Raw genomic sequence first — 21,278 nt, forward strand, 5'->3', positions numbered from 1 at the left:
CATATCACACATTATATTGAAATCTGCGAGCAAATTAATGTTCATGTCCCCACACAGACAAATCGGATGAGAGTATAATGCCAGCTCTACATTCAAATGATGGAAAACATCAGGATGATCTAAATTTGAGCGATACACCGTACACACAGTTAAGGATCTACCATTGATAATCAGTTCTGTAATAACCCACCTCCCAGAATTATCTTGACCGGTTTTCCTACAGACACCAATCCCCCTTCTCATTAGAATTGCAACTCCTCTAATTTTTGATGTGTGACGGGAACATCCAACTAAATCAAACCCTGGTATTCTGAGGAGGTCCCGATCACTCCAGGGGACATGTGTCTCTTGCAAACACAATAAATCAATGCGCAAAGCTGGAACAATTTTTGAAAGCAATGCCCTTTTTTTACCATCATTAAGCCCACATATATTCCAAGAGGCTAAAGAGATCTTACCCTGTGCCATCTATTTCCCAAATTGAGCCAAGCGCACTGAGTACACATAAAACATAAGTACACATAAAACACCTTTTAAACCCTCCTTCAAGCCTTAGGCATGCCTTATCGATGCAAAACCCTACAAAAGTGTCATGATTATAGCAAATATTCAAGCAAATTTTAACTTTTAGGGCCGGAACCCCAGGCCCCCCAGCCCAGCATCCCCCCCCCGAACCACCCTCCACGAACCCACCCGCTAAAACCCTCCCCAGACCACCACCCCCTGCATGAGGCACCAGGACCTGGGTCCCTGTGATGGAAAAGCTGAGAGGAACACATGGCCCCCCGGCATCCACGCCAGACTGCTAATATTATTAAGGGGTACAATCCCGAGAAAAGAAGGGAAGAGAAAAAAAAAAGGGAAAAAAAGAGGAAAAAAGAAAAAAACAGCTTTAGTATTCCTCTCCACTCCACTCAAGAACAGCACCCCCCCTACACTTTACATATAAAAGATCCAGAGAAGGGAAAAAAATGTTGACTTAGCAATAAAACAATAACGCAACACTACCCCCCTAAAGTGAATTCCAAAAGTCTTGAGCCTGGATTTCAAAGACAAAGAATCTGGTTTGACCTTGATAGATAATTTTCAATTTGGATGGGAAGAGCAAGAAAGCCTGGGCTCCCTTAGATTGAAGCGGTGAAATTAACTGGCAGAGCTGCCACCTCCGCTCGACCATAGCCGGACATAAATCAGGTCTAACAAAAAACTCGCACCCTTTACCCCTCCGCTTCCTATCAGGCCGAGCCAAGTCATAGATCTTCTCCCTGGCCAGAAAGTTATTTAAACTAATAAGGATGGCACGAGGTTTATCTTCTGACTGGCCAGTACGCTTCTTTTGCTTAAATGGAAAGCGGTGAGCCCGCTGAATTTCAGTTTGCCAGTCCCATTGTTTAACCTCAGGGAATGCTTCACTAAAAAGATCTATATATATTTAAATAACAACAAGAGCACCCATAAAAGGTCGACCAGGGACCCTGGGAATTACGTAATTATAAACAACAATAGTCCCTAGGAAGGAGTAGATGAAAAAAGCAATGAATAAGGACCCAATCAGTACTTATTTATAAAGACTTGTCCAGCCGGACAGTGGTCATGGATTTTACTGATATAATAATGAAGCAGAGATATCAAAGAAATTCACAAAGTGGGACACAGGCCTGTGTCCCTTACAAATAGCAAGACAAAGAGAAAAGAGGTTCAGGCAAAAGAAGCTGTTTGTGGCAATTGACAAGAATAGAAAATGAACCAACAAAAATTTCATGGAACACCCTTATGCATCACACTTAGAATTACTAAGAACATATAGGGTGTTTACAAGTGTCCACACTTGTAAACACCCTATATGTCAATTATCTATCAAGGTCATTTTCTATTCTTGTCAATTGCAACAAACAGCTTCTTTTGCCTGAACCTCTTTTCTCTTTGTCTTGCTATTTGTAAGGGACACAGGCCTGTGCCCCACTTTGTGAATTTCTTTGATATCTCTGCTTTATTATTATATCAGTAAAATCCATGACCACTGTCCGGCTGGACAAGTCTTTAAAAATAAGTACTGATTGGGTCCTTATTCATTGCTTTTTTCATCTACTCCTTCCTAGGGACTGTTGTTGTTTATAATCACTAAAAAGATCTACCACAAACTGCCTCATGTCTGACCCTTCGATTCCTTCCTGAACTCCAAGAATTCTTAGATTGTTCTGCCGAGCTCTGTTTTCAAGGTCCGTGAGCTTCCACACCTTATCTTCTCTTTGGTTCTTCATGAGGTCTGTAACTCCTTTCTGGGCAGCCATATCATCTTCAAGAGTAGAGATCCTTGCTTCCGCTTCCCCAATTCTAGAAGTTTTCTCTGAGCATGTCTTTGCTACTCTGCAAATAGAATTTTGTACCCTGCGACATGCACCCTGTGTCCGAGCGCTTTCCTGTCGGGTTTCTTCTCGGTGGGCCATGATGGTCTGAAAGATAACTGCCAGTGTCATCTCACCGGTATGCCTGTGTGACATATTGGCTCCACTTGAATTGCCTAGGTCGGTCGTATCATTTTCCATAGCAGACTGCATAGAGTAAGAATCCCAGGCTAGTGAACCTGCATCAGGACAAGATGTTGGGGCCCCCGGATCTCTGACTGCTTTACAAACTGTTTTGGGACCAGTCCTTGTTCTCCCCAAAATCATCCTTGGATGAGCGAGTATGATCAGATAAAGAGTAGAATTTATCAGGGTAACCATTAGAGCCTGACGCTTGTTGAGCAGATTGCGGCATCCCATCTGGCATAGTTTCATTTAGCTGTGACAATGATGGCTGGGCTTCCCCTGGCTTAATAGATTTTGCTACAGCTCCAGTAGCCCGGCCGAAACTACAACTCCCAGAGTTCCACAAGATTGTAAGACACAAGCTGCATTTTCAATAGTGGCCCCAGGTTCGGCATTAATGTCCCCCCCTACTGCACTCGACATTGCAACTTTATTCATTGTGGTTCCCCCCTTGCTACTGGGGCGGCAAGCAGACACTAATGTGCTTGGGGGAGAAAGGCCAGCATCAATTTTATCTAACAATGGCTTTGATGGAAGTTTTAAGGATACAGCTGCATCAGAAGTCAAGGAAACAGACTGACCTTCATCAGATATAATAGATGACGGTGACGTCTTGCTTGTAACTGCAGGTTTTTTAAACATGGTAGGAACTATGTGCTTTGACTTTGAATTCGCTATAACTGGAGCCACTTGCCCGATATACGGTGTTTCCTCCAGGGTAGTAGCTCCCAGAGTCAGCGATGTTGCAGCACACACCTCCTCGGTGAATGAGGCTCATCTAGTGGCGCCGGGAGCTGTTGCCGTAGCCGTGTTCTTACCCTTTGGCGGCATATCCTCACAGTGACAGACACCGCTACCCGAACTGCCAGAATAGCGCGTACAGAATCCCACACGCCAAGCAAAAATCCGGCAGGTAAGCCGGCACCTTGAAATGAGGGAGCGCCAGAGCATGCCTATACATAGGGATTTCTTTTTAAAGTCCAAAAATGGAGGTAGCGTGGCTGAGTCCCGCTATTCCGAAGCCTAAGGGTCCATTACAAAAAAGCAGCCTGGCGGTCAATCCAAGAGAGAGAAAGTATTCCTAGCCAGCTAGCCTAGCCAAAGGTCCGGCCGCCAATACAGAAGGATTTTCCTTTAATCCAAAATAAGAGGTAGTGTGGCTGAATCCCGCTATTCCGAAGCCTCCGGATCCATTACAAACAGCAGCCTGGCGGTCAGCCGATAGAGAGTGTTCCTAACCAGCTAGCCCGACCGAGGGTCCAGCCGCCATCTTGCCTCCTCCGTAGTGCAACTTTCAATAACCGCAAGATATATGTTTCCATTGTGGGTATCGCATGATTGTCAAAGGTGGGAGGCAATGCCAAGCGAAAGATGTGATTTGCATGCAATATAACAAATGTGGGCGCTTTGCGAAAGTCTGCCAAGGTCAGAGATCCAGAGGGTCATCCTTGATTAAATGTGTTACTGATGAAAGTGTACTAGAAGATGAAGAATGAATTATGAGAGACTTGAAGGTCATGGTCCTTGAGTTAAAAGTAATGATGTAAAATTGGGTGACTGCAGTATTGATCCACATTTAGAAGTCATGGTGGGTGATAAGGTCTTAAAATTACTACTAGATTCTAGTGCATGTATATCCATGATTACACAAGAGTTCTACTACAAGGTTTGGCCAAATAGACCACTATTGCCTCTCGATCGTACGGCTGTGTCATATGAAGGACGCAGTACTGATTTGTGTGAATAGTATACATTGATGAAAGCCTGGAGTTTAAGGGTCGAAGGATAGCAGGTAAAATCTATGTAGCTAATAAAGGTCTTAACATTCTAGGAAGGTTCCACCAAGGATTCTTTGGCATGATTCTTAAACCAGGCACCAAAGAGCAAGTGTTGCCAATTAGAGATTATGAAGATCTTGAAAGGATCATGAACAAATATCCACATGTATTTTCCGGCGAACTAGGGAAAGTTAATAACATTTCAAACAATCATTGTGAAAGAGAGGGTAAGACTGGCTAAACATAAGCTCAGGAATGTGCCTTTCAGCATACGTAAGGATCTAGAAAAATAATTGAATGCCTTATGCTAAAGTGGCATGATTGAACCTATTGATTCCTCATTGTGGTTGTCACTTTTGATAGTTGCTTGCAAACACGAACGGGAATTGACGGTTTGTTTTGACCTTTGTTGTCTCAACAAAGATATTTGGATCAATTCACATACATTACCTATCATTAGTAAGCTGTTGGCTGGGTTGAAAGAGGCAATGTTTTTTGCAAAGGTGGATCTTGCTTCAGCCTACCATCAGATTGAGTTGGATCCAGATCTGAGGCACCTGACACTTAGGACATTTCAGTATTGCAATATGCCTTTTGGCTAGGTTCGATGACCTCGGTTTTTCAGAGGGTAATGATCAACATGCTTAACAAGATATAGGAACTATTTATCTTTCAAGACTATGTCTTAATTTACACCCCTGACAGGCAAACTCATGACAGGATTTTAAATGAAGTCTTGAAAAGTTTCCAGACTCAAGGAGTTGAGCTCAGAAGGGACAAGTGTGTTTTCCTCACTCACAGTTTGGAATATTTGTGACATTTTGTAACAGGTCAGGGAATCGAATGTAAACCAATCTGGTTAGGAGTATCACTCAAGCCAAACCACCGGTGGATAAAGTAGGTTTGAAGTAATTTCTTGGCTTGCGTGAGTTTTATTTTAGAACCATACTAAATTATGCGACTAAACTGAGACCCTTGTCCTGTATGATAAGGAGAGGTGTTCGTTTGACTGGAACTCGGAGTGCCAAATGGTTTTCGAGTGGGTGAAAGAACAATTAACTTCTGCTAAGGTGTTGAAAACTATGGCCCTGGACGAAGTTTCACCTTTTGAATTATGACGGGGAAGAACAGCCACAACTTGGTTTTGTCCAGCGTGGATAAAGACTTGGGTTAATTGAGTCAGGATAAATGGTCAGATGAGTTCATTAGGTCAAGAGTGGAAAAATGCAACAGAATCAGACTAAATATTTTGATGGTGGATGCTAGTAATGTGGGGTTGGGCAAGTCCTCAGCCAGGTGAAGAATTCTCAGGTTCAGTGTGTTGACTGGTGCTGAAAAATAGCATTCAGCAATTGAAAAAGAGCTTTTGGCTGGCTGGCGGGTGAGTCATGAAATTTCTGAATTTTGTGACCCAGATAGATCACAGACCATTGGTTTACATTTTGAGTGGGAAGAATGTCAAGGGTTTTACTGTGCACATGACGTTCGACAAAGCTGCTACATTTAATTTTGTACCTGAGTATATCCCAGGTGGGACAAATTGATGTGCTGATTACCTTTCACATTCATCTGAGGAAGATATGGAGGATTGTATAGTGGCATTTGAGGATTTACCCCAGTTAGGTGTCTTTACAGAGCAGGATTGGTGCAAGGCGCTGAAAGAAAAAGGTTTGTTGGGTTTAGTCATGAAGTATGTAGATTCAGGTTTACCAAAGGAAAGAAATCTCAAAACATTTGTCAAAATTGCTGAGTAATTGTCGGTGGAAGATATTGTGAAGAGCAGACAAGTTTGCTCTCCCCAATTACCTTGAGGAACCCTTTCATATTGGGAGCTCAAGCTGGTGAATTGGATGCCACCATCACCAAGAGATGTGTAAGATTGTCATTATAGTGGCTTTCTGTGGATAGGGAGGTTGATCAAGTAGTGAAGGAGTGTCTTATCTGTTCAAGCTGTGACAATTCCATTAAATTAAGGTCTTCCCCATTGTGTCCAATTGAGTTGCCCACAGTTCCCTGGGAAAAGTTGGGGTAGACATCTTTGGGCCATACTATTCCTTGGCTAGCACTTCACGTTTGCATTAGTAATGTTAGTTTCGGATTTGTGACCTCTGCAAACCCGGTGTAAACTCCCAGGTGCTGATAAACACTTGAGCTTTGCTATTATTGCCCCCAAAATAAGTGCCCGGGGGGGCCGCGCTGGACGGAGCACTCAAGCTCAAGCCGTGCAAGCGACTATTTCAACGGCTTGCTCTCGGGCGGTCTCTGCTCCGTTAATAAACAAGACCGAGGACAATGTTGGAGGCAGCCAGAGATCGCTCCCTTCGGATCGGCATCTATCTAGTGTGGGTAAGCCTCTGATCCGACCTCCCCTTTTGGTTCCCGTAAATGCTATTCGGGGGGAAAATGAAGAGGGGCCCCCTGTACACAGTGGTGGTTGTGGTGCTGACTCAGGGGGGTTATTGACATCTGGATCTCGCCCCGATGAGCATACCCTGTCTGTTGGGACTACATCGACTGTCACATTGAATGATCTATGTCCTCTGGCTACCGGTACATGTGGAAGTACTCTAAGGGAAGCTGTTGTGGTGGTGGTGCCCTCAAGTGCTCAGGGGGAATCCCTGTTTGACAGAGGAAATTTAAATGCAGCTGGGCTTGAACATGTTGCTAGCGAGTCAACTGGCACCCTCCATTTGGAGACTCTGGGGTCTGGTCTGATCAATGTATTTAGTGGAGACGACGTGGTGGAATCTGCTGCTCTTGTCCCAGCTCCACTAAACGGTCTTAGCCAGGGTTCTCGGACTCCCTCGGTACGGGCCAGTGAGTTACCCGATGGTGGGGTAATTGATGTTGATGTTGCTTTTGGTTTGGATAACACTGGCCTAAACTGTAATAAAGAGGAGGGGGAGTCTAACGAGGAGATTTCAGTGTCCCTGGTGAATCCGCCAGCAGACTCTGCTAAGGAAATATATCCAAAATAAAAGGGAAATCTGAGACCAAGAACAGGCTAAAGAAGGGTAAATCCCAAGCCCTAGCTAAGCCCGGTTTAACTATTTCAGATCTATATGGACGCCCTGTTATAGATAAAAGTCCACTTCACAAATGGATCCAGGCCAGTGGGAGAGTTAAGAAAATGGCTCTACGTCTCTCTGGTAGTATCATAACATTGGGAGATCAGACAAAAGAAACGTCTCCAATCCAACCTCAAGCACAAGTGGATACAATGATACCGCTTTTACTTTCTCCCATCGATGTTCTCACTAATCCTTTGCCAGTAATTCTCAATCCATCGACTGGGTCCGATTCTATGATTGTGGTTTCCGCCGAGGAGCAAATGCTTTCATGTAACGTCCAAACTCTCAAGTTAGCTCCAGCTCTTACAGCGGATTTTGCTCCTACACTTGGCTCTCCAATTATCTCCCCAGTTACTGATCTTGATAGCTCTGAAAAACAACATCTTCCTCTTAACATCATTCTACAGACTCTTTCTGACCAACATAAGGAAACTCAACAACATTTCCTTCAGCTGAGGGAAGATAACACCAAGATTCAGAACTTTATGCAGGAACTAAACAATAAACTTGGAGGGGTTGCTCAGGACTTGGAGTCTCTACAGCAAAGGGTCTCAACGGTTGAGGAAACGTGCGCCTCCAACCAAGGTGTGGCGGACAGACAACAGGAGCAAATCGGGCGGCTACAAAATAAGCTGGAAGATATGGAGAACAGGCAAAGGCGACTTAATCTTAGACTCTTTGGTATACCCGAGGGGTCTCTAGGGGCTGACCCGAGGGCTTATATTGTGTTATTATTTCAGAAGGCCTTCCCTGATCTTTCCGATTGGGACTGGGACTCTCACCTTTAAAGAGTTCATAGACTGCCACTCTATACAGTGAATAAGGGTAGCAAATTTCCTCGCCCTTTTTTGATTTACTTTGGCAATTTTCTGCTCAGGCAGGCGGTCTCACTCAAAGCTAGGCCAAACTCCCCGGTTTTGATAGACTCTATATCTTTTTTCGTAAGATCCGATTTAAGTAAAAGCAACATGGACAGACGTTGGCGGTTGCGTCAGCTCATTGACCCATTTAAGACTCTGGGAGGTCAGGCTTTTCTGCAGGAACCGGCCCGCCTAAAGGTGATCAATGGGGGGCGCACATATATATTTACAGACGAGAAGGAGGCAGAACAGGTGCTTTCTAAATTAACATCTTAGAAGGGGCAGAGAAAAAGCTAAGTTAAGTTAAGATGACGAAAATAGAATAGGAAAGGGAAAAGAGTGTATAGCCCTAATGACTATTGATGTGGATATTTACTTACTTATTTATGTTTAGGTGGTGGCCTTGCCCATACTTTAGCATACTATACTGACAATCTCTATAGGTGGTGGAGGTGAAAATATGGGCGGAGGTAGCCCGAGCCGATGGTAGGTAATGGTGCTCGGCAATGACCTGGGAAAGAAGGGAGGCTATTAAATGTAAAAAAAAAAAAAAATGTATCAAAAAAAAAAAATGATGATTTGAGTACTATTTTATTTGGATTTTACGGATCTTATCGTTCGTATGGAGTTTTTCTGAGCTTATGAATAAATACATTTATTGTTTATTGCAGGTTGATCTCTTATGCTGCTACTCTTTCGAGCTGCCCATCCAGCGGCGGCAGGGTATAAGAGGTTCTCCTCCTCTTGGGGAATGGGAGTGGGGGTTCAGTCTGAACCTCCTTGGGATGGTTCTTAGGGGTTGTGGGGGTAGGTTGGGAGGGGGCAAAAATGTTCAAATGATCAGGATGAGAGGGATGACTTTTCTTTTTTCTAATTCTTTCTTGAAACTATATACAGATTTTCAAAATAATGAGCAGGGAGTAGAAATATGTATATATAATGGATAGAATTAGTTGTTTGGCATGGAATGTTGCAGGTCTTAACAGCAGGAATAAAAGACGACTTGTCACTGAAGAGTTAAATATGTATAAACCACAGCTGGCTTTACTCTCTGAGACACATATTACTTATACAGACCGCAAGCTTCTCCAGCAATTAGGATACGAAGTGGTGGTCTGCTCAGAATGTAGTACTCCAACTAGAGGTGTGGCTATTTTAAGACAGAAGGGTTTAAATCTAGCAATAATTAAAACTAAGGTGGATAAAGCTGGGCGATGGGCCAGCGCTCAAATACTGTGGTATGGTAATACTTATACTTTTTGTGTACTCTATGGCTCAAATGTAGACGACCCTTCTATCATAGATAGGCTAAATATTGAACTGCTTGAAAGCAGAGGAGAACTTATTTTAATGGGCGATTTCAATTTTATTATGGATTATAGCATTGATACTACCCGTCACCAATCATTTCGGAGGATGCGTCGTTCTAGAGCTGCTATTATCGAACTTGGACGCATCCATAACATCAAAGATGCGTGGCGAATACTATATCCTTCTGTCGCTGGTTTTACTTATTACTCGGCACCACATCAACTTTGCTCAAGAATTGACATGGCCTGGGTTTCAGACAATATACTAGCAAACAGCTCCATGGAGATTTGTCCGAGAGTTGCCTCGGATCATAATCCTGTTATATTATCGTTTACTATTCAACAGAGTTGCTCAAAACCAAGGTCATTTACATTTCCACGGCATTTGCTATCTAATAAGGATTATATCTTACAATTAAAAGCACATTTAGTGGAGTTTATTACATTTAATATAAACTCAGCTACACCCAGTATAGTGTGGGACACGGTCAAAGCGAGTATTCGGGGTTTCACACAATACTATGTTCTAAACCAAAACTCACAATATAAACTTAATCTGGATGTCTTGGTCAATGCTGTAAGTATATTAGAAAAACAACCTTCATTGGCTCTGACCCAGGGCTTACTAAATGTAGCAGATATATGCCAAAAATTAGCCAGTTCTAAACTCAATATTAAAACAAGGCTTATGGAAAAAAATGCGATTAGCTCACATAAGTACCATCTCTCTCAATATGAGAGTGGAGATAGGGTAGGCAAAATCCTTGCGTATAAAGTTGCGGACGATAAGTCTAGAACTCTTGTAAAAGAAATTAAGGGCCAAAATAATATAGTATATACTCAACCAGAGCAGATTCTGGAGAAATTTGCTGTATTTTATAGAGCATTATATACTCCAGAGGAGGACCCGACCATGAATCAGATCCAAGAATATTTAGATACAAATTTAGTCAAGGATCAACAGATTGAAGGATCTGAGCTGCTCTCTGCTAACATTACAGAGTCAGAGATAAGATTGGCTATTAATTCGCTCTCCCCAGGTAAAGCTACTGGGGAGGATACTATTCCACTTGAAATTTATAAATTATGCTCAGAGGAACTTATACCTCTACTATCTACTGTGATAAGTAATATAGGAATTACTGGGAAGGCTCCTGAATCTTGGAACACAACTAGGATTGTTTTTTTTTTTTTTTAAAAGGCAAACCAGGAGACCAATGTGGGTCATATCGACCCATCTCACTTATTAACACAGACGCTAAAATCTTTGCTAAGGTACTGGCCACACGATTAGCTCCATGTATACCTCATTTGGTGACTCCCCATCAACATGGCTTCGTTATGGGAAGAGATACTACTTCCCATATCAATACGGCTATTACGGCATTCGATGTGGCCGGGACTGGTTCCACCCCACTCGGTATGATACTTCTGGACGCCGAAAAGGCGTTTGACCGAGTGGGGTGGGACTACCTTTGGTCAACACTGATTACTATGGGCTTTAATGGCCAATACCTCAAATGGCTACAGGCTTTATACGACCTCCCAAAGGCTAAGCTTAGCTATGCTGGGTTAATCTCGCTCAGTTTTCCAATCTCTCGTGGAACACGGCAAGGGTGCCCATTATCACCCTTGCTATTCGCGCTATCTCTGGAACCCTTTTTAGCAGCTCTACAAGCTCATCCCAAAATTAGTCCTTTTGAATATGGCCAGACTTCGTTAAAAATTACGGCATATGCCGACGATATAGCGATCTATTCTACTAATGTATCGGAAGCTTTATTGGGTATCATTGATGAGGCTAATAAATTCGGGTCTGTTTCTGGCTACAAACTTAACACACATAAGACACAAGTTATCCTGAACTATAGGCCGCCTGCTCCGATTTTAGGTACTTGTCGAATAGCTACTTATCTTGGCATCAAAATCTCTTCTAATATTAATGAAATAATCACTCTTAATTACGAGGACCTTTTCAAAGAAACAGCTTTAACATTAAAAAAATGGCATAAGGTTCCTCTTAGTATTATAGGTCGAATTAACTTAATTAAAATGAGTATACTACCTAAATTTTTATACTTATTTAGGTCTATACCACTCTTTGTCAACAACTCTTATTTCAAACGATTAGATGGGATTTTTAGCAGTTATATATGGGGATATAAAAAGGCTCGCAGATCAATTAATCTATTCAAACTGCCCTATCACAAAGGCGGTCTTAACCTTCCTGATTTTAGATTATATTTTTTTTCAGCTTTCCTCAGCCGCCTCCGTAGCTTGTTTATTCGTAATAAGAATACATGTTTTTGTTATCAACTCTCGCTGGGTGAGGATTCTAATATGTTTTTAGCAAAAATGAACGATCCAAACTACTTTAAACGAGTTAAATTTAAGACTGTCAAAGACAGTTTTAAAATCTGGCAATCGATCCTGACTAAATGCAATACGACGTTCTATCATCCTCAATTATCCTTATGGGTGAACCCAGGTCTCCCAGGAACATTCCACGACGGGCCATTTAAAATCTGGGAAAATGCTGGAATAGAAACACTTGGCGATTTATATGGCAATGATGGCCTTTTGACCTTCGAGACACTTAGAAGACTTTATAAACTACCTGAAACTTCACGTTTCAAATACATACAGATTCATGACTATCTCATACGTAAAATGAAGCTCTTAAATATTCCTGACTCTGATATTTGGAAATGTTTCTATTCCAGCAAGGACAGGTCACTTATCAGTTTTGGATACGGTGTCTTAATCTCATATAAACTAGACGATTGTGGGAAAATAGCGGAGAAATGGAGTTCTCGATTAGGCTTAAATATTACTGCTAATCAAATTTCTTCTGCTTTTTGCAATATAAATCGCATAATTCATTCTTCTAGTTTGAGGTTACAGCATTATAAAACTATCTGTCAGCTATACTACACTCCCGAAAGACTCTCCAAGTGGTATAGTAATAGTACTGGTAACCAACGGATTAGCTGTCCTAAATGCGATCTTTTAGCTGCAAGCTTAGAACATATGCTGTTTACATGTCCTCGACTCACGGAATTTTGGACTAATGTAAAACAAGGAATGGCTCTGATTATGTCTAGATCAATAACACTTAACATAACTAGCGTATTGCTTGGTATCCAGATCTACAACAATCTACAAGCAGACTCACAATCAGACCTTTTAAATATCTTAATAGGTTGTGCTAGATTGACTTTAGCTCGAACTTGGATCGCAAGCAATCCACCACATGTGCTGGAATGGTGGATTCTTGTTAGAGAAATCTACACTATGGAATCCTCTCTAGCTAAAATTAGAGGAGTCAAATCTCTACAGAAGATAGATAGAATCTGGGGGTCCTCATTTACCTGACTGAGATTGAAAAGGGGGCTTCTTCCCCCTTTCCCCTTTTTTTTTTGTTTGTTTGTTATACCTGCCATTGAACAAATATAAACTTTTCGCTTCTGAAACTTAATTCTGACATCTACATCCATGCTCTGCAAGATCTATTGATATGATAATGTATACATTATTTTGTATCTTTAAATGTATTGTCGATTTGATCTCTTGTCCTGATTTCAATAAAAAGATTTAAAAAAAAAAAAAAAAAAAGTAATGATGGACTATTATAGCAAATGGCCTGAAGTGAAGTTTGTAAGTAAAGCCACATCAAAAGTGGTTGTGCAATTTCTAAAGGAAGTTTTTTGAAAGAAGGTGTTCCTGCCATGTTAATGTCAGACAACAGAGTCCAGTTTATTTCTATTGAATTAGAAAATGTCCTGAAGACAAACAGCATCAAACATCTCAGACATTTATTATATCATCCCTGAACAAATGGACTGATTGAGAGGATGGACAATGTTTTAGGGGAGTATATTCAGTGGGCTATTGCAAACAGATGTGTTGTGGTGAATGCAGTGAAGAGTATGCTATAGTTTTATCGCACAACTCCCCTTGTGTCAACTGCGGTTTCACCTATTGAATTGTCACGGGGAAGAAGAGCCCCGACTTGGTTTTGTCCTGCGTGGATGAATTCGTGGGTTAAAGTGAGTCAGGAAAAATGGTAAGATGAGTGCATTACGTCAAGTATGAAAAATGCAACAGAATCAGAAGCAATATTTTGGTGACAGAAACAAGGTCAAGGTTCCAGAGTTTAAAGTGGAGGAGGAGGTTCGGGTGTGTAAACTGGTACATGTGACAAAGGGTGGAGCCAAATTTGGAGTTCCAGTTAAAGTTCTAGGCGCAATAGAAACAATGTGGGTGTGGAAGGTGGACAATGGTAGAACAGTAGGAGTGTGGTGAAAGTGAGTAATGAAGAAAAGAAAGTAGACAGTAATGAGAGAAATGTTATGGATCCCAACTTGAATTCCATGAAGCCCATGTCCGGTGATGAAACACTGGCCCAGAGACCAGCTGTGGCGAAATGGGACCAGTGGTTGTCAGTGAGATGCAGTGGCAGAAGGAGGAATTTACCTTTTCATCTTAGGGATTAAACCTTTAGCTTTTATAGGTCACTATTTTTGTTTTCTTATACTTGTGTGTATATATTTGTTTGGCTCTGCTCCTCTTCCAATTTTCATTTATTTCTTAAATAACATGCTTACCAAATGTTGGGGAATAATTTGCATGTAACATGTTGGGCATTCTTCATGGTTGTAACTGTTGTCGCAACTATAGTTTAGTTTATTAATATGTCTAGCAAATGTTTTCATGTATCATGTTAGGCTATGTCCATTTTTATTAACGAGAAAAGCCATCTAGTGTCCATGTTTCATAGTTGGTGCTCAGTGCACGCTTCCACATGAAATGTAGTTTGAATATGGGGACAGTTGGTTTTCACCTGTGTGCCACCAGCAGCTCGTCTTCATCCAGGCTTGAATGCATACTTCTGGCCTCCTGTGCCATTAAGCCATGACACAATCAGAGCTGGAGATAGTAGGCAACCTTGATGGGTTGTGCATTGGATGGTATTTATGACTAAGGGCAAGGGACTGGCCATGGTATCTGATATGTCGGGTCAATGCCTCTGTATAGCTGGTAGGGCTAGAGTACAGCCAGTAGATATTTAATTTGGTGTGTCTGGAAGGTTTGAAGATCTTGGAAGCAGTCAGAGATGTATCATCACAATTTCTCTGTAAGCTAGTGTGACTGGGGCTATGTTGGTTTAATGTTTGACACATACAACAGAGAATCTCCTTTCCTTTGGAGCCTGTGAAAAAAGTGACAGTCATCACAAAACCCTGCAAGTTACTTTCCATTTGCCATATTAAGGTATCAAGAGTCTCAGTCCCTGAGTCCTGTAATAACTGCCGCAAAATGTTCTTTCAGCCAATCAGAGTGGAGGAGGAGGCCAAAAGGAATAAAAGCCCTCTAAGCCAATCAGAATGCTATCGTTTGAAGTTAGGTTCGAGGGACTCCCGCAAGAGTCCCTCGCACCCTTCAGGCATGATATCCAAATATGTTTTATTCTTAATTTCTCAAAAGCTACTGAACTGCACGCTTTCTGGACCAAGAGCTAGCTTCCTGCCAAATTTGGTGAAATTCCGTTCAACAATGTTTGCTGTAATTCTGTTAAAAAAAATCTATGGAAAATGCATGGGGATTTTGTTGTTTGGGACTCCCACCTTTTTTCTGCCCCCACTTGACGGATCACCCTGAAACTAGGCAGACAGAAGCTTTTTGGGAAGTTTTGTGCCAAAGTTATCAGCAAAATAAAAAAGGCATTTCCTTTGGAAATACAGACCTAACTATAATTATATAATTGCCCAGTGTTGACTGCCGTTGAGTCTTTATATATATATATATATATATATATACATACCTACATACAGTCACTGTGTAAAACAAACGTCAAGGTAACTTTATAGTTAGGTGAAATGTTCAGTAACAATGTAACGTTTTAAACTCTAAAAACCACAGAAATTCATCAGTTATAGTTATAGTTATCTCAAGTAACTATAACTTGTGCAATAACATAACTATAACTCACGCAGCCGTCATGCACAATTTTCTCCTCAATAGTTCCACTACAAATGTTGCAGTGATATTATCAATTATGTCATAGATGCTGTCATGTAAGGGTGCAGTGCATGGCAAGGGCGCGATTTATAGTCACATTAGAGCACAAGTTATAGTTACTTGAGATAACTATAACTGATGAATTTCTGTGGTTTTAGAGTTTAAAACATTACGTTGTTATTAAACATTTCACCTAACTATAATGTTGCTTTGATCTTATTTATAACCCAGTGATGGTCACCACTGGGTAGTAATAGTTAGGTCTGCATTCCATAAGAAATATCTTTTTGTTTTGCTAATAACACATAAAATACAAAAGCACTCTTTCTGGACCAAGATCTAGCTTTCTACCACATCTGGTAAAAATCCGTTCAGCGTTTTAGTCTGTAGCTATGTCTGAAATTCCTATGGGAAATTATTGGGGAAAAAGGGTTTTCGCCCCCCCTCCCTTTTTTCTCAGCCCCCGCATAATGGATCACCCCGAAACTATCCATGCACAAACTAGGCAAAAAGAGCACTTAAAAAAAAAGTATTTTATGGAGATTCCTCAAACAGTCCAACGTTATTAGCAACACAAAAAAAATAATCTCCTATAAATATATTATATATTCACTACCCCACCACAAATGGATCCAACCTTTCAGCCATTTCAGGTACTAACCAGATACTTTTTGGTTAAGATCCCTGCTGGATTTATCTTGGCCCTCACAGCTTGCGCCGTATAGCGATAATCCTGGCAGCTTATGCACCGCAATAGTAAACGGGGACTTGTTCACCATTGCGGTGCTAGAAAAAGGTGTGGCACTGACTGAGCAGAACAGAGTCAACGGAGGATGTATTGAATGAAGCTGTGCTGGATATATTAGGAGCGTTTTTTGGGCCATTTTCTCTCATTTCAACTTTTGGTGGACTACCACCATACATGGCTATTTATTAGCTATAGAGCAGAGGTCACAGGGTCTGTGGATGCCGGCCTGTGAGAGGATCAAATAATATATGTCCTTTATCTTTTTGCAAACAGTGAAGATTTGTACCTATGAGGTTAATTGCGTGAGCTATATCACACAGAAGCTATATATGTGTTGTAAGGTTGTTGTCCTGAAGAATGTGGCTTTGATTAGATATATCGACCGAATCATGTCTACAAGCACATTTTGCACATTTTTACCACATCTAATTGTTGAAATTTTCAAGTATATGAATTTATGGTCTTAGTGTGTATTATGAAAAGTGCACATTGATGCAATTTTATATTGAATTTTACACAGGAAGATGTTGATGTACTGTTTTGTCTTTTATGAATTTTATATGACTATAAATAATAAATCTGAAATATATATTTATATGTTTGGTGTATATATTTTTGCACAGTTACATGTTCATCCAACATGTGCCTTTTTATCTAACTGCTTTCTTGCTTAGGGGAGCTTATTGTGCTTTTGCCTTTGCTTCCCTTTACCCTTGACTTGTTGAAGGGGCTCTCTCCTTTTGTTTTATGATTTTGAGTTGAGCCTAAATTTGCACCTTTGTCCCGGTTTACCATGGCTGTTGACGTACATTGGGCCCTTTAGCAACTTAAATCCACTTAAAACTTTTTCCACCTAAATCTTTAAAGCTTCTTATCACTGCTTCCTCTGGTTTCCATGACTGGAATTCTGTTGTTTTGGTGTTATTTTGCTTATTATTCTCTATCGTTATAAATTGGAGTGGGATTTTTATTGTGTTTTGTTATTGATACTTCTGAATACTTTACACATCTTCCTAAAGTTAAACTTGTCTTCTCTGTGCCATAGCTACCAGAGATTGAGCACAGATTTTAATGACTTAAACATTTGACTGGACCTAGCAGATTAGTGACTTTCTTTACTTGTGATAGACTACCATCCACCCCACATAATAATTCGCTTTCTTACAGGACCCATATTTACGTGAGCATGTTAGGGAACCCCTGTTGAACCATTTTCCTTCTAGCTCTCACTTTAATGTAGTGTTAAGAGTCAAAGTTGAAACATTCTAATGTTGTTTTTTCTTGTGACGGAGATACTGTATGTTTTAAAGGCAATAAAAACTCAGACACAGCATAGCATTTCATCACAGACTTCAAATGAAAGCATATATGTCTTGTACAAAAAAGTGAGCAGATCCCTAATCAATAGCTTGAAATTCTTGAAAATAAAATCTGTTTGAGGGTATTTCTTCTGCCATTGTTCCTGAATTATCACAAAATATTAGCTAGTAAGCTCGTACTCCATGAAACAGTTTTTGGACAAAATGTGTAGAAAAACTCATAGTTGTACTCCTTTTTTATTCATCTAATAAAGAGTATCAAATAAAAAAGGGCATCTGAAAATTGCCCAAGAGGAATGAAATGTGCCTAGCTATGAAAACGTCTACTGGGACTGATAATGGTTTGTTTGTCTGAGTACAAATGTTCCACCGGTATCTTGTAGGAAAAACAAAATCTAAAACAAAGCTTATGTCTGTTCTTTCTTAGGTCTAGCCTCTTCCGCTCCCTGCAGTTTCTTGTCATCTGTGTCTTCTTCTTCATCTGGCATTTCTCCGGTAGGAGCAGAACGGAGACCACGGCCTACCTCAGTAACAACAGTGCTGACTGGCAGCAAGTGACCAACAGAGAGGGCGATGGAATGAGTATGGCAACTCATCCTCAAGGGAATACACCCTGCTTTGCGCACTCGAGGAAGGACTAGAAGAAAGAAGATTTTTTTTATGGCCATATTTTATATGCAATTCTGAGATGTTTCCTTTATTAAGAACTGCAAATGACACCAGCGTCATACAAGAAAGAAAGGATTTAACTTTATCTGGTGCTCTGTATAAGAGTCTAGTGGCGTTCTAATGACTGGGCAATTAACCTTTTATTTTCCAAATGGGTTACTCTATTTCGCTGTGGGTTCTGTATGTTGTTGTATGTTTTGTTATTTGGGGTCTCAACTGGATTATTTAACTACTGGTCTATTTTGACGTTTTTATTTTCATGTTTGTTGAAGAAATTACTTCCTTTCGAAATTATATCCATCGGGGCTTTTTTGATTTCTGAGATGGAGCTTTCGTCTGTGAGGTGAAATGTACAATGAGATAATTTTCTCTTTAAGGAACATACTTTTTGTACTACTACTGTATATCGTAAAATATGATGGCAAAATATTTCCCACCGTATAGTTCAGCTACTGTACTACATGAATAATTGAAAATGTCCCGTGTACACCACAAAATAAATGAAGTGGCCAACTAGGAGATGCAAGGAATTGCGACAAACATGTAATTTATCACAATGTGCACAGCCCGGAAGAAAAGAAGTATATGATCCACATGTACATCGATGGGCCTCAGGTTTTTCAATTAGTATACAGAAAAGGTGCTCATGTGCTTTGTCCAGTCACTGAATGAGGAATTTCAATGCACACAGAAAACAATCTGGTAATGTTCTGTGAAAATACAAGTTCACTGCAGCAGCATATAGTCAATTGTTCAGATTCAGGCTATAATGGTCCTACACAAGGGCGTGTAAGGTGAAGTTAAAAAGTAGTGATAACTTTGCATCAAGCTAGCTTTTTTGCCCCAAAATTAAAAGTGCTGGAATTTCCTATTAACATTTTCCTGATCCTTTCAGTGAAAACACCTAATGAATGACTACTATTAAGAAGGGCATTTCAATTGGTTGTCTGTCAGTTTAAAGTAGTTCTCTTGAATGTTATGTTTAGTGGATCTTTCTTCTCCATTCATTCAATTTTGCAGTAGTATAATGTATTTGCTGCTGAAATCATTGTGAAACCTCAAGTTCACAAAGTTTTTTTTATCCTTATGAGGTAAACATAATGAATACCATTCAGTTGAGTAATTAACGCTTATTTTCAAGTGCCAAGAGAAAATTGAGTTTGTACTTTGTGCTATGCCAGTAGTCAAAATTATTTTGAAAAGGCTCCCATTGCACTACAAGCAGTATATTTCTGCAAATCAGAAGCAAAGAAAGAGTGGTACAAAAAAGATCCTTTGTTGAAACATCCTTCTTTTATTCATTTGAAGAGCGATTCATACTTTTTATTTGCTCATACATTATGGTTTATCTTGGGTTTTTTGAAAGTTATGATCTGGACTCAAACACTGAGTTTGAGTGCTGTCATTCACTCATCATGCCAGCCATGCTTCCCACTGTCAGGCTTTTACTTATCAAAGTGTCCCACTTGGATGTCTGCAGAATACCCCCTTAGGAGATGAAAATTGTCTATGATTCTACATCAAACTGGGCTCAATTATTACGCATCTGCGGTCACTGTTGACTGTGTGAGCACGGTGTTTTTATATAAGGGAGTCATATGGAATAAATAGATCAAAAGTGATAAAAAGCTGTACATGATAATCATTAAGGTAACTTTGTTTTTAAATCAGGTTTGATGTTCAGAGGAGTTTTCAGTGTTTGGCTTGTAACTGCAAGGGAGTTTTCCATTTTAGATAATTATCTCATTGATTGCAAACAGCTGTCTACGCTAATGGTCTCTTTCCTCCTAAAGGACGGATTTCTCTGTTGCAATAGAAAAAATAAGCATTGGCAATGCCAAAAAGGTCTGGCTTTAAAGGGATGTTGGATGTCATTTGAAGCATTACAAGTAAGTGGCATGGAAATGGATATGTATTTGTGTGGATGCAAAGAACTGTAGAATAATATCAGGTCATGTTTAAAAGGTCATGGGACAGTTGCACTGTTAAGTCAGACCTAAAAATCCACATAGGTTAATAACTACCCTCCTCCCATCTGTGCTGCTGCCTGAGAAAAACAACATAATGTATTCAGTTAACTAAGGCACCTTAATAACATTCCAAAGTCATGTGTGTGTGCCCCTGAAAGTTGAAGCTTAGGCAGCTGTATAAAGAAACAAAATGACCACAGCTGTATGGAGGACAATCACTTTTTTGTGGAAGCTCCTTCCCAATCAAACCATGTATTACTGGCTCCCAACATGTGGGCAGAGCCAAAGCCCATCTCTAGTGATAGTCAAGTAATGGTCTGGGGACAACTGCACTGTCAACCCAGACCATAAAAAGTACTTTTCAGTCTCCATAACTGGATTTTATTTTATTTGTCACCTTATTACTACACAGTATATCCAGGAAAGAGGAAATGGGGAACCTCAAGAGTGCCACTAAAGACAACAATACCTCAGCAACAAATTTGACAAGTTTACTTAGGCGCATTGGGCACAAGGGACTTTCGCACAAATAGTCAGTTAAACATAACTATATCTTTGCGTCAAAAAAAGAAATACATGTAAAGAATAAAATATAGGAATAAAAACACTTTAGTGTAAATAGGCAAGCATCTAATACCGCTGGATTTTTAGTGACATTGGTGAACAGTTGCTTTAACTGTGCTTGCTTCTTTGGTTTCTATTGTTCAGTCTGCACTAAATGCTTTGTCTCTTTTGTCCATCTTCTTGTCCAGCTCCTTTCCAGAAGTTGACCCATCCGTCTTGTTTCTTGTTGTTGCATCCAACATGTCGCAAAGCAAATAGAACCTTTTTACTTCATCTACTTCTAGGTGTACTTTGGCTATTGCTAGAGACATCCTCTTCCCTGAGATTAACTCATGAAGTGGCATGTTAAGAGTGAAGAGAAGCAAATCTTCCTTCATGAGCAAAGGCCCTAGAATCCATGGGGGTGATATATTTTTTGTTCAGGTATGTTCACAGCA

General features: G+C 40.4%; 1 protein-coding gene across 1 annotated transcript in view; it reads left to right on the top strand.

Annotated features, from left to right (window-relative positions):
- Positions 1-18,835, top strand: part of CAMK1D (calcium/calmodulin dependent protein kinase ID) — a 1,392,645-nt gene extending 1,373,810 nt beyond the window's left edge. The window contains exon 11 of the mRNA XM_085652873.1: positions 18,066-18,835. Coding sequence (XP_085508999.1) covers positions 18,066-18,196 — 131 coding nt within the window. The 3' untranslated portion in view covers positions 18,197-18,835. The remainder of the gene's footprint in view (positions 1-18,065) is intronic.
- Positions 18,836-21,278: the final 2,443 nt, after the last annotated feature.

The sequence above is a fragment of the Triturus cristatus genome, chromosome 4_1, assembly GCF_964204655.1.
Source record: "Triturus cristatus chromosome 4_1, aTriCri1.1, whole genome shotgun sequence".
Classification (NCBI taxonomy): Eukaryota; Metazoa; Chordata; class Amphibia; order Caudata; family Salamandridae; genus Triturus; species Triturus cristatus.